The sequence below is a fragment of the Lissotriton helveticus genome, chromosome 6, assembly GCF_964261635.1.
Source record: "Lissotriton helveticus chromosome 6, aLisHel1.1, whole genome shotgun sequence".
Taxonomy (NCBI): domain Eukaryota; kingdom Metazoa; phylum Chordata; class Amphibia; order Caudata; family Salamandridae; genus Lissotriton; species Lissotriton helveticus.
In genome coordinates, this window is record NC_136067.1 from 1,370,680,442 (window position 1) to 1,370,695,453 (window position 15,012).

A 15,012-nucleotide genomic window follows, 5' to 3' on the forward strand; every position below is an offset into this window, starting at 1 on the left:
TAAGTGCATCCAGATTTGTTATCAAAAATCTAAACGTACTTTAACAATCCCCCCAAGGGCGCACTCCACACGCAAGTTGGGGGCCTCCATGGCTTTTCTGGGGAATATTCCTTTAGAAGACATTTGTAGAGCAGCCACGTGGTCTACACCGCACACATTTACCAAACATTACTGTGTAGATGTGCATTCCAAGCAGCAAGCAGCTGTAGGACAGGCTGTTCTCAAGACACTCTTTCAGACTTCTGCAGCTGGCACGGGCAACCGCCGTTAATGGAGGGACTGCTATGTATTCTATGCAACTGATATGAATTTAGCAGCCCACATGCCTCGAACTGAATATGCTACTTACCAGTATGCATCTGTTCTTGGCATGTAGGGCTGCTAACATTCATATCGCCCACCCTCCTCCCCGGTGCCCGTAGCGGCTGCAGATACTCTCTTGCATTCAATCATTAGCATGGACATCCTTTACACTATTTCACTCCATCTTTGCCACAATGGCTAAAAACAATCTGGGGATGGAGTCGATGCCCATGCGCACTGTAGTCCAGGGGAGGAGCCACCTATCTCGTGATACTTCGAAGACTCTTCCAGGACAACAATGTGCAATCATCCGGACCCAACACTAGGCGGCGATCTATGCAATAGATATGAATGTTAGCAGCCCTACATGCCATGAACAGATGCATACTGGTAAGTAGCATATTCATTACAGTCACAATCTGCAAAAATGTGTTTAAGTCTACTAATCCCATTTTAGGAGTTGGTACATTTTTACTGACTCCTACAATGCAACTGCGACTTGATATTGATTCAGTATTTGGAAAGGGGCGTATTGTAGGCATCCCTTCCGAATACTGAATATGTATGCAATGTATCAATATTTCTGTGACCAAAATCCGGTTTTAAAACATTGAAAGAATCCCTGGCTCCTCCGTTGGTGTGGTAATGCAATGCATTCGAACATTTCCCATTGTGAATGTTAAAAAAAATAAAAGTTTGTTGAGTAGGCAGTGGTCCCTAGGACGACTGTCAACTCTTGAACAAACTTTAAAAAAAAGAAAAAAAAGAAATGCAGCAACGTTTCCTTTAAGGAAAATGGACTGCATTCAAAAAAATATTACTTTATTTAGGAGCGATCACAGGCCTGGTGGTCTGCTGACACTAACACCATCTCTCGGATGGCGCAATGAATACTCTGAAGTAGTATTGCATTCTAGGGCAAAAATTTTAATCACCCTACAGCTTTTCATACAAATGCCTTATTCGCGCTATATAAAACTTTATACATAAATAAAATAATCTAGGTCCTGATAGCTACCCTGCAGTATGGAGTAAAATAATCTGACATATGGTTTTGTTCTCGGAAAATAGCGAATCTTCAAATCTATATTTTCCGTGGATGCAGCTTATTGAAGAGCTTCACTGAAATCTTGATCTTGTGTGCCATTTTGAAGTATTCGGTTTTTTGTTTTCCATATTGAAAGGAGATTGATTGTAACAGCAATGAGTGGTGACTGACTCGCACGCTGCTAGATTAGCCCAAAGAGTTGAAAGGAAGAACTTTCCAAAATACTTAAAGAATCTAGGAAATGTTGGGAGTAAACACCATAAAAGAGAATCAGTTGTTTTCCTCAAGTCTGGTACATACTAAGCACTCACTCAGGTAAACGATGCTGCCATATTTTTTGAACCCACAGAGTAAAAAAAAACTCCTGTATTATTATTCATATTTTAAAGAGAAGTTTGATTTTGAAGATAGTGGTTGTAACTGGCACTTCATATTTGTGCCTATCATTTCGATTCCCTATAATAATTTGTCATAGTGCTGAAGAGTAGGCAATAATCCGCTTTTTAGTGATGTTTGTAAGTACCATAGCTGCTCATGAGGACTGACCATATTGTGTGTGTATGACTTGTTTTTAGGTTGTCCTGGTCCGGTGGAATGAACCTTTTCAGAAGCTGGCAACCTGTGATGCTGATGGAGGAATCTTTGTGTGGATCCAGTATGAAGGAAGATGGTCCGTGGAACTCGTCAATGATCGTGGGGCACAGGTAGGTCTTTGGTTTCTAATAAAAGAGGAATGGAAGAGAGGTAGGGTTGTCAGTCATACATCCTCTCAGAACCATAATATGGAGCAAGAGGTACTGCTTGTTTGCTTGGGAATGCAACAACCCAAAACCCAGGAGATAGACCCTAATTATTGGGAATCCCATGGTTAGGATGCAGGGACCCTAACCACTTGAGGCGGCGTGCTTTATCATCTGGTCCTGCTCCTCGCTGGGTGGCGGGTCAATCCCAATGCACATCCTTGTGGAGTTTTTTTAAGGAGATCTTTTATCCTTAGTTCAATAAAGAGCAAATGGTCCACTGAACTACCCCCTAGATGAGATGTTCTCTGGATGCAGAGGACTTTGAGATGAAGACAGAGCGCTGTTTTCTGAAAAGCCAGGGTAGGCTGCAGTTTTCACACATGCTTTGAAAACAATTTAACTTCTTTGTGATAACATACCATAGCAGTTTTGGTGGTAGTGTTGTAATGCGTAAATCCACTACCTGGCAATAAGTGTTACCTGGCCCTATGAGATTTACAGTGGCTTTCAGTTAGCTGTATCTTTTATTGTCCTTTTGTGTGCATTTTATTACATGGTCTAGATTCACACAAACTACCAAAAACTCTGTCTCATTGAAGAACACTTAGCTAATTTGATGTGGACCCTCATAAACTAAATTTACCCTCAAATAATAGATTTTTCATATTATTCCAAGTAGGACTTTGAATTTAAAGCCACTCCTAGGTTTAAGTCTTGCATTTCTTTATTGACAGCATTTATAATGGATAAAGGAAAGCAAAACGGTATACGTGAGAACTGGCTAAACATATCACACCCAAAATGAGACCGCTTGAGATCTCGATGTAAGAGGTAGCTTGAATAGCGAAGTGGAAGTTTATTTCTCAGTCCATCTGAGCCAGGAGATGGGCAGCATACCTTCTCTGTTATGCTGGGTCTGTTTGCTTTGTTTCTGTTATATGGGTTACTGAACTTTTGAGGTCAACTTAAGTGTATTTTTGTATCTCTTACCAGCCCTGGCTCAGTAAGCCAATGAACTCTAGTGGTGCAGAACCACTGGCACATTGTAGGACTATCGAAGAATTTGTTATAGAAATGATACTTCAAAACTAACTTTTTTTGGCTTAGCTGTAGTACCTATCCAAACTAACCCTAGGCGAGGACTACGCTACGTTCGCGTAGTTTGCGCAACTACGCGCTATACGAATTGCATGTAGCACTGTGCAAAACGCGTAGCGGGCATTTTTTGCTTGCTTGCGGCCCTCAACGTCAAGTTGGCGACCGTGAGCTAGCAAAATAACATCCCGGCGAGACTTTTTCCGCGTTCGCGATCAGCAACATCAAATTGCCGATTGCAAGCCTGGAAAATGAACTTCCCGGCGAGATTCTCAACGCGGGGAGGTCAAGTTTCTCATTGCGAGTGGTCATGTATGCTTGCGAACGCTCGCGATGAGAAACTACCAGTCTGCGTTGAGAAAGCTGCCGCTCGAGTACAAATCTACTTGAGCGGCAGAAAACGCCCGCTTGTACTGTGCAAGATGCTGTTTGCAATGATTGCACAGTGCGGACAAGCATCCGGCACTGTGCAATCAGTGCCAACAGCATTTTGCACAGTGCACTACGCAGTTCGCGTAGATAGCGTAGTGCGAAGTGCACTTCGCGTAACTACGCGAACTACGCCCAAGGTTAAGCCAAACCTCACTTTGTAGGGTTATGCATTCTTGCTTCAACGCTTATTGTTTACGGTATGATGGTAAGCCTAACTACTCTCATGTTCTCCAACCGCCATCAGTAAAACGTCCGAAAAAAGAATGAGGCAGCATGTACTCAGAACTAATAAGTTGTTAATGCCTGAACTATGGCATATTATTATTTTTTTGCATTCTGCTCTGGATCAGTGTTCTGAATGTATTGGAGGAAAGGTAACCAATCCTTTAAAAAGTAAAGGGAACACTGCACCCTGCTTGAATACTCTGTCGCTTGAAACACATGATAGCACTGTTGCCCCTGGTCCTGCACCTGTTCACTACATTGCGGCTAGACAGTGATGCTTCCTGCGTGACATTTTGTTTCCCTTCCTGTAAACTATACGTTTTATGGGCTGAGCCTCCACACAGAGGAGTAATACTGTCTCACCGCATGCTATTGGCTATTCAGTGTCCCATTCCACCATCTACAAGAAAGGATGCACGAGGGACTGTTTTACGTCTGAAAAGCACACTTGATCATACCGCTGTTTGTCACATTCATTTCTTTGTCTCCATTATGCAATCCATATAGAAAGAAGTAATTTGTACTATTTTTAATAGGCTTGGCAAAGTCAACATGGCAAGCTTTAATGTAATAAAGAGCCTTTTTGCATTAAGCATACGTAACTAGCGTTTGTGAATGCATGTTTTACGTGCTATGGCACATTAAAGCCATACCTTCTAGATTTGCCAATGTTTGTGAATAGAACCTGCATAAAACTTCTGTTCATTTGATGCCTGACTTAGACCACAGGCGTCATTTGGTGATTCCTCTGAGTATTGACTTGTATAGATAGAATGTTCTTTACTTGCACAACTTTGCTTCGCAAACTCTTAAACGTTGGTGAGTTTATAACTGAGGACCTACCTGGAGCAGAACTAGATGTGGTGCGAGAAGGACCTGTCTTTCTCATTGGTAGGAATTTTCTAAGAAGGGACACTCAACTGTATACGTGAAATAACAGGACCAAAAAGAGTACACCAGGCTATATTATCCAGCAGAACAATAACTGCATACATAAATCCTTAGCCCACATAGTAAGTGTAAGCTGAAATAAGCTGTAATTTCTGCTTCTTGAATTTTTGAGCCGCAACAACCTACAATGGATTAGGTAACGTAGAGTAAATCATATTGGAAAGATGCCCTGAGTCAGTGCCCAAAAACTTAGGTGAGTGAAACAACATTTTAGTGTAGTGATGTTATGATAGCTAGTCAAGATCATTAAATGAGACTCGTCCCTAAAGAAGAAGCCTGAACCTCCTCCCTTTGCTTAGTATACAGACCGCGAACCAAGCCTGGGATACTAGACTTTACTTAGAAGGGCTGCAATATATGGCTTTGCATACAACAGGCTTGGGTCCTAATCTTTAAATGATCTGCACACTTGAACCTGCATGTTTAAGCAATCTTTCCTTTATATACAGAACAACTTAATCTGGTTTCTTTCTACAGCTTTACATCCCCAGGTTGTATTCTGTCCCAGAAAGCCTCATTCTACTATTTTTCTAAACCCTGCTTAAAAAATTGACATTGACAAACAGCTCTCAATTGGTTTCTCTCATTTTATCCTCAGAATGATCCTCTTCTTACTTTCCACCCTCTGTATGCCACCTCTTTTTGAGTGTAGTCTCCCCGCCATCGCATGTCTGTCTGCTTTAATCTCTGTTATTGTACTCCTGCAAATGGCTAACACCTCATTTCATAGATCCTAAGCTCTCATCCTTTAAAACATTATCACTGCAACCTTACAATACCTAATCTCAGCCATCTGATCTGTTCATCTGATAGAGAGTTCTAGCTGCAGATTTCTTACCTTAGAATATTCCTCACGTGTCAGACTGCATCTGGAATGTTGTGAGCAGTTCCCTTGTGCGCCTGTAGGTGGTGTCGGTTGGCTCCCTGTAACATAATCATCTGCACCGGTAGTGAATGGTTGGGTCCCTATATAGGCGCCACCCCAACGTGCTGACCTCAGTTTCTTCTTTTGCATGCTGTCAGCGAGGATCTGGATCAAGCTCCCCTCAGTTATTTTATGGCTGACTTTTTCAACTGTGTCGATTTCCATCGACCAGTGTGCCTTGTTTCACACTTATTTGAAGAAGGTGAGGGAAACCTAAATGGTCTCACACCTAATCGTGTCTGTCCCAAGCAAATGTCTATGACAGGACCCAACTTGATGTGTCTGTGATTCCTCGAGCAGGACCACAAATCCAGGGCCTGCCTGGATTGAAGGACCATGAATCCAAAGGCCATCCGGGAGCGGGCCATAAAGATTCTAGCCACTCGCCATGCAACTCCCTACAGCTCCAGGTTGCATTTGCAAGGGAGGTCCAGGGACTGCTCTCCAAATTGCTCACGTCAGTCATCTGAGATCTCCGACTTCTTCAGGTAAGTCCCATAAGAAGTCAAAGCCTTCTTTGATTTCTCAGTTCTGGTCTCATTCACTGGATAAGGTGTGGGAGTGACGCCAAAAGTTCAGGTCCCGCTCCGAGAGTTTCCCGGAGCGCCCGGCACAACTTTTGACAATTTTGTGAGGCCATGAGTTCAGAAGAGACTCCGACTGGGTCCATTGGTAGATCCGGATCGGCCCTGGTCATGACATCGCAACCTCCTCTGGGAACTGTTTCAGTGGCTCTGTTCCCAGCGCTGCCGAACCCAACTCTGATACAGTGTCGGACCAGCATCGCACAATGTCAATTCCATCGCTAACCAGACCCACATCACCTGAATTCGAGATGGGGCCCTATTTTCTTGAAGGGCTTGAAGAGGAACATGAATGGAGGGACCTGAGGAATCCTATGGTTATTCTGACCCCTAGGAGAGTCCATTGCCGACAACAACTTGTATGAGGACCTGGCTGACACAAGGTCTTGACAGAGGTGCTTTAACCTGGGGTGTCCCGACCTGACCCCCTACTCCCTTTCAGTGATGCCCTCACTGTTGTACTGCTAGGAGCCAATCCTTGCACAGGCTTTCCTGCACAGGAAAGTCTCCTGCTGCCATGGCCCTGCTCCCAGGGACTCAGCCTTCGTCACCCAGCATTCCACCCCTGAAAGTCTTGTGGTCCAGGCCTTCACCTCCAAAATGCATCTTGGTGCGTTCTCTACTTCTTCAATGGATAGAGAATTCAAGATGCTGGATACCTTTGGAAAGAGTATGTTCGAGGCATGTGGGCTGCTGAATTCATATCTGTGCATAGATCGCCGCCTAGTGTTGGGTCCGGATGATTGCACATTGTTGTCCTGGAAGAGTCTTCGAAGTATCACGAGATAGGTGGCTCCTCCCATGGACTACAGTGCGCATGGGCATCCTCTCCATCCTCAGATTGTTTTTTTCTGCCCTTGGGTTCGGATGTAATTTCCTTTACTCAAAGTTCGGAATCGAAACTACACTTTCTAGAGGCCAAAAAGCCTTCGGTATCGTCGGTATTGTCTCGAATCGGTGCCGACAGCTTCTTTACAACCTTTATCCAACTTGGGACGTCGAATCGGGCCGCGGGCCTTCTCGGCGCCACGCGACCAGTCGTCGATGGAACGGAGCCCATTCAAAAGATGCCCTCTTTGTAACTCCAAATACCCACATATCGATAAACACCCTGTATGTAACAAGTGTTTATCTCCAGAACATAATGAGGCCGACTGCCTAGCCTGTGCCCAATTTCGTTCAAAAAAGACACTTCGAGCTCGACGGGCCGCTAGACTAACCATGCAGAGACAAGCGCCAGAGCCAGAAAATATCTTCGGCGACGAAGAAGATCTTGTCGAGGCCGAAGAATACGAACAACAGTCGGATCAAGAATCGGAGCATGACTCCGACTACTACATAGACGAGGAAGAAGACATCGTCGCGGTAGGGGACGACGAACAAGGGATCGGAGCCGTAGAGGACGACTCCAGTGATGAAACGGGCCCACCCGTCAGTACGGCGCCCCATACCTATAGCTCCATGGTTCCACAGGCTCAGGTTGAGGCATCGCCACAAGGCCTTAGCCAAGATCTCGAAAAACATTTTATAGCCCTGCAATACAGCCCGGCTAAGAATATTACTAAAGAGCCATCGGATCAACAAACTCCGAGATTGGTGATATCAAAACCAAAAGTGGTGGAACACAAAACAAAACCGAAACTGATCGACTACACGGACTTCGGACCACACTACGTCGATCCATCGGAGTCGAGACCGAAGAAACTCGTCGACAACACGGTGTTCGGGCCAAACTATATCGAACCATGGGCGTCGAATACAAGGGTCGTCGAGCCGAAAACAAGCGCCCCTGTATCTACTCCGAAACAAAAGGGCGTCTCACCAAAAACATCGGCGTCGACGGCCGACAACACAAAAAAGGGACTCGATCCAAAGAAGGTTGTCGACCCCAAACAAAAAGGCAACAAACCAGTTGCTCTGCAAATGAAAACGATCGAGCCGAAGAACATCGAGCCAAAAAAGGGCATCGAACCAGCATCAAAGAGCGTCGATCCGAAGCCATCGGTTCCGAAATCGACACAAGGACACAAGGCCATAATCGAACCGAAAAAGACTGTCGATAAGACTTCGGCTCCGAAGAAACAGGCACTACCGAAACAAACTGTAGTACCACAAAAGACCATCGGACTGATTAAGTTTGGCCTCCCACCTTCCTCGAAAACAAAAGCGGTCGACCCAAAAAGCGGCATCGAACCGAAACAAACCAATCAAAAGACATTGGCAAAAACACACAAAACTGCTGAACAGGAAGTCTTACATCCAGACCCTGAATCAGTTGAACAATCAAAACTTTACATTGACCCTAACTCTGGGAAACTCACTCTCTACAAAAGGAAGATCAGACCAGAGACTGAGAAAGAGACTTATTATTATTATTATTTATTATTATGCTTTCTTATATAGCGCTCGATTACCCGTAGGCATCTCGGCGCTTGCCTTGGGAACCCGTCCTGGCTTTTCCCTGTGAGATACCTGTAGTGGGCATCCCCAAGGTGAAAGCCAGGCATCCCGCCGCAGGGGGGCCGTAGTGGAGATTAAGCAGGCTAATGCCCAGAGCTGCAGAGTGTGAACCCGTGATTCGAGTAGGCACCGAAACGAGAATTATCGAGTCCGTGGATATTTGGGTTCAAGACCCTGCCGCGTCGGGAATTGAACCCTGGTCCCGGGTCTGACCTCTGCTTCAGGGTCTACCTCCTCTAACCAGTGAGCCACACTTCTCCACTACACTATACCACTCAAAAAGAAAAGGGACTGTTCTACCTCACCTATTCTTTTTGAGCCTATTCAGCCAAATAGGCCTAACCCATACTCATATACACCCACACACTCAGATGAAGAGGTGGATGAGGAATATGATCAGGAATACAGCTATCCAGTAGACACTGACCAAGACCGTCACACTCAACCATGGGCTGACCCAGTACATCCCGGTGACTCTCAACCCATTCCTGATACACCTGCATACCCTGCTAGGCCTTCTCCTACAGAGGACACAGCTGCTTTTAATTCATTAATCGAAAGAGCAGCACGCCATCACAATGTGGACATGCATGCAGACCCTGTGGAGGAGGATTTCCTCTTTGACACTTTTGCCACATCAGAAAGAACTGTTAAGACACTACCTATGTTAAAGGGGGTACTTAAACATGCAGGAGACATATTTAAAGATACCACTAGGGCAAGGGTCATTAACCCAAGAATTGAGAGGAAATACAGGCCAGCGCCACTAGACCCTACATATATTAAGGGACAGCTGCCTTTAGATTCTTTAGTGGTGGCGAATGCACGTAAACGTGCAAACTCGCAAACAACTGGGGAAGCTTCGCCTCCCGACAAAGAATCAAAGATCTTTGAGGCATCAGGGAAAAGGGTAGCCGCACAGGCAGCTAACATATGGAGAATATCTAACACGCAAGCCCTGTTAGCTAGGTATGACAGGGCACACTATGATACCTTAGAAACACTTCTACAGCATTTACCTGACGCTTACAAAGAACAGGCTGAACAATTAGTACAAGAGGGAAAGCTAATCACTAACGCCTCCATTAAATGTGCCTTAGATGTAGCAGATACAGCTGCCAGGTCTATTAACACCAGTGTTATGATCAGGAGACATGCGTGGCTACGCATTTCTGGTTTTAAAAACGAAGTCCAGTCCACTTTGTTAAACCAGCCAGTTAATCCTGACTACTTATTTGGTCCAGGAGTAGATGCACTACTGGACAAAATGAAAAAAGACACTGAGACGGCTAAGTCTATGGGAGCCCTACAGTCGCAACAACATAGAGGCTCCTTTTGTCGCTCAAATTACAGGGGGGCTACAAGAGGCAACTCATCACAGCAGACCACAAACTACAAAGGAAACACACAAACCACCTATAATAAAAACAATAGAGGTGGATACCGCGGCAATAACAACAAAGGCAGAGGACGAGGGAACAACACCACCAGATCCTCTACCAATACAAAACAGTGACTCCTTAGCGCTACCCCCAGACCATATAACACCGGTCGGGGGACGCTTACAACAATTCCTACCAGTCTGGCTAGACATCACTACAGACAAGTGGGTAAGGCAAATTATCCAAGATGGCTATTGCCTAGAGCTAACCTCCACACCACCAACATACCTCCAAAACACCGTCCTATGTCTGTAGAACACCTTAACTTATTGCAGCAAGAAGTCATCGGCATGCTGCAAAAAGGGGCCATAGAACTAGTACCATTAGAACTTCAAGGTACAGGGGTATATTCACTATACTTCCTCATCCCCAAAAAGGACGGGTCTCTCAGACCGATATTGGACCTCAGGCCCCTAAATCATTACATCTTATCGGAGCATTTTCATATGCTCACTCTACAACAAGTGTTACCACTCGCAACCTTGGACCTCAAAGACGCATATTTCCATATCCCGATACATCCTGCTCACAGGAAGTATCTCAGGTTCACGCTACTAAATCAACATTACCAATTCAAAGTCCTTCCATTTGGTGTAACAACAGCTCCAAGAGTGTTCACAAAGTGCCTAGCGACAGTGGCTGCACATTTGAGAAGACAACATATTCATGTCTATCCGTACCTAGACGACTGGCTAATACAAGCAAAGTCAGCCCAGCAATGTGCCAGCCACATGTCAAAAACAATTCACCTACTGCACAGCCTAGGCTTCACGTTGAACTACCAAAAATCTCACCTTCAGCCATCCCATGTACAGCAGTACCTGGGAGCAGCAATACATTTTCTGACAGCAAATGCATACCCAAACGCTGCAAGAATAAACAGCATGCAGCTACTAATCCAAAAGTTCAAGCCCCAACACTCGCTCTCTGCCCGAGTGTTTATGCAACTCATAGGCATGATGGCTTCGTGCATCTTCATAGTCCCTCACGCCAGACTACACATGCGTCCGCTACAAGAGTGCTTAGCACGGCAGTGGAACCAGGCTCAAGGACAATTGAAAGACCTAGTGTTGGTGACCAGTCGTGCATACAACTCTCTGCATTGGTGGAATCCACAAAACCTTTGCAAGGGACGACTGTTCCAAGAGCCTGTACCGCAAATAGTGTTGACAACGGAAGCATCCCTGATAGGATGGGGAGCCCATGTCCTTCAGTGCACAGTGCAGGGCCTATGGACAGCACAACAAAAGAAAATGCACATCAACTTGCTAGAAATGATGGCAATTCTTCTGTCAATGAAAGCGTTCAAAGTACATTTATGCAACAAAGCTGTGTTGATCCGGACGGACAACATGACAGCAATGTACTACATACAGAAACAGGGAGGAACACACTCTCCACAGCTATCACATCCAGCACAGAGCATGTGGAAGTGGGCCATCCAAAGAAACATTTTTCTCATGGCGGAACACCTCCCAGGCAAAGACAACCAAGTAGCGGATCTGCTCAGCAGACACAGCCAACAGCTGCACGAGTGGGAGATTCATCCCACAGTGCTCCAACCATACTTCCAACAATGGGGACAACCAGAGATAGACCTGTTCGCCACAAGGGAAAACGCAAAATGGCAGTACTTTGCCGGCAGGTTTCCACATCCGCAGTCGCAGGGCAATGCGATATGGATGAACTGGTCAGGCAGATTTGCGTACGCTTTCCCCCCAGCACCGTTAATACCGCTAGTGGCACGCAAACTACGCCAACATTCACTAACACTAATCCTGGTTGCTCCAACATGGGCAAGGCAACCATGGTACACAACGTTCCTAGAACTTTCCATGGTGCCTCATCAAGGACTGCGGCTAACACCCACTCTACTCCCTCAGAGCCATGGAGACATACAGCACACAGATCCGCAACAACTGAACCTTGCAATCTGGCTCCTGAAGTCTTAGAGTTTGGGTACCTAACCTCTTCCATGCTCATGACAAGGTCAGCTCGTCATGCAGTACACTGGTGCTGTGCTAATGACGAGCTGACCTTGTCATGAACAATGGGAATTCTGAATAGTCAGCACCCAGCGGGAATTGCCTTAGCAGCCAAGGTGTTAAACTTACCTCCTGACTGTATGAACATTATCAAGGAGGCAAGAAAACCTACAGCGAGAGCTTGTTACTCTGCAAAGTGGAAGCGTTTTGTCATTTACTGCAATAACAATGACATAAACCCACTAGATGCTTCAACGCAAAATATCATTTGCTATCTTTTGCACCTACATCGTTGCAATCTAGCTTATTCATCTATAAGAATACACTTAGCTGCCATTGCAGCTTATCTTCAGAACAGACAGCATCTTTCGCTATTCAGAGTACCTGCAATTAAGGCATTCATGGAGGGACTCAAAAGAATAATCCCCCCAAAACACCCACCTTCACCTGTCTGGAACCTAAACATCGTTTTAACCAGACTAATGGGACCACCATTTGAACCATTGCATTCATGTGAATTACAATTTTTAACATGGCAGGTGGCATTTCTAGTAGCAATTACTTCACTTAGAAGAGTTAGCGAGCTACAAGCCCTAACTATTCAAGAGCCATTCATCCAAATACATGCAAATAGGGTAGTTCTTAGAACAAACCCTAAATTCATGCCCAAGTTGGTAGCCCATTTTCATGTCAATCAGACAATAGAACTGCCAGTGTTCTTTCCAAATCCACAGTCAGTACCGGAAAGGGCTCTACACACACTAGATGTCAAGAGAGCACTTTTATACTACATTGATAGAACTAAGGATTTTCGAAAGACTAAACAGTTGTGTGTTGCCTTCTCACCACAACACAAAGGCAACCCATTTCAAAATCTGGGTTAGCCAGATGGATAGTTAAGTGCATCCAAATATGTTATCTAAAAGCAAAACTCACTTTAACAGTTCCCCCAAGAGCGCATTCTACACGCAAACTAGGGGCACCCATGGCTTTCCTAGGAAACATTCCTCTAGAGGAAATATGTAGAGCATCCACATGGTCTACCATACATACTTTCACAAAACACTATTGTGTAGATGTACATTCCAAACAGCAAGCGGCTGTAGGACAGGCTGTTCTAAAAACTCTTTTTCAGACTGCTGCAGCTGGCACAGGTAGCCACAGCTAAGGGAGAGACTGCTATACATTCTATGCACAGATATGAATTCAGCAGCCCACATGCCTCGAACGGAATGTGCTACTTACCAGTATGCATCTGTTCTTGGCATGTAGGGCTGCTGACATTCATATCGCCCACCCTCCTCCCCGGTGCCTGTCGCAGCTGTAGCATTCATTATTACTTTCTTACTTTCTTGCATGGACATCTCTTATTGTACCATACTCCATCTCTGCCACAATGGCGAAAAACAATCTGGGGATGCCCATGCGCACTGTAGTCCATGGGAGGAGCCACCTATCTCGTGATACTCCGAAGACTCTTCCAGGACAACAATGTGCAATCATCCGGACCCAACACTAGGCGGCGATCTATGCACAGATATGAATGTCAGCAGCCCTACATGCCAAGTACAGATGCATACTGGTAAGTAGCATATTCCTTTCTCTTCCACCAGCCTTGCACTGCAGTCCGTGAACAATGCATGCTTACTGGGCCGCTATTCCAAATCTGTATGGGATATGATTGTGCAAATGCTGCTCGTGGTCTCGGAGGAGGCATGAGCCATACTCTCCCAAGCTATTGCTGATGGCATTGATGCAGCGAAGCTCACAATCAGATGCAAATTGGATACGACCGACTCTCTAGGCAGATACACTGCTTCCACGATGGTGCTTTGACGTCATGGCTTGCTGCCGACGATGGGCTTTTTGGGGGATGCCCAGGCACCCCTTACGGACATGCCCTTCAACATCACTCATCTTTTTGATGACAAGGTGGATTGGGCTCTTGAATGTTTCAAGGAGAGGGCCACCTCTAAGTCATTGGGGCTCACCATGGCGGCGCGTCAGACTAATTCTGCTTATCGCTCCCTCTGTGGCATCGTAGGGACTATCATCTTTGTCTTTTCCCCCCTAGCCATCACAGCCAGCAGGTACCTCAGTCCTTTGATTGCTGTGGATGCAGCTCCCACAAGCCTCATGGAGGGGTCTTCAATCTACTCCTCTCCCTGCAGCAGCCGCAGCTTCAAAGCCGCTTTAATATGCCCTCATACCATCTTTGGCATCCAGTTTGTGACAGGATTCAGCACCTCCTCTCACAATGGCAGGAGATAACATAGGACAAATGGCTGCATGAGATTGTCCAGTGGGGTTACGCCTAGCTTTCCAACAGACCCTGCCACCTTTGCCTCGGTCCCCCAATCGGCAGACGGAGGAGCACCTTTCACTCTTGCGACAGGAGGTGCTGACTCTTCTGGCCAACTGAGCCATCGAGAGGGTACTGCCATCAGGAGTAGGTTGTGGTTGCTTTCCTGCTACTTTTTGGTGGGTGTCCGCCAAGGGGATGGTGGTTGTTTCTGCACATCTGCAGAGGTAAGTGGTTCCAATCTTCCCCTACGTAGAAAACTGGCTGTTGAAGGCAATCCTCTCCCACCTCTAGACTACAGTAGACCTCCTGCATTTGCTAGGGTTAAGTATAAACGTGTCAAAGTCACACCAGACTTCCTCTCATACACTCAGTTTCATCTAAGTTTTTTTTGGATGCAGTGCAGTTTCCTCCAGAATGGCGCATCCAGGATATTCGGGCTATAATTCCGATGTTTAAGCCTCTATCCTGGATTTCGGTGAGACTGAGGCTGCTGAGTCTCATGTCCTCCTGCATC

At 45.7% G+C, this 15,012-nt stretch overlaps 1 protein-coding gene across 1 annotated transcript in view; it reads left to right on the forward strand.

The window, feature by feature from the left end:
• Positions 1 to 15,012, forward strand: part of TULP4 (TUB like protein 4) — an 865,190-nt gene that overhangs the window by 432,826 nt on the left and 417,352 nt on the right. The window contains exon 3 of the mRNA XM_078649123.1: positions 1,927 to 2,055. Coding sequence (XP_078505249.1) covers positions 1,927 to 2,055 — 129 coding nt within the window. The remainder of the gene's footprint in view (positions 1 to 1,926; positions 2,056 to 15,012) is intronic.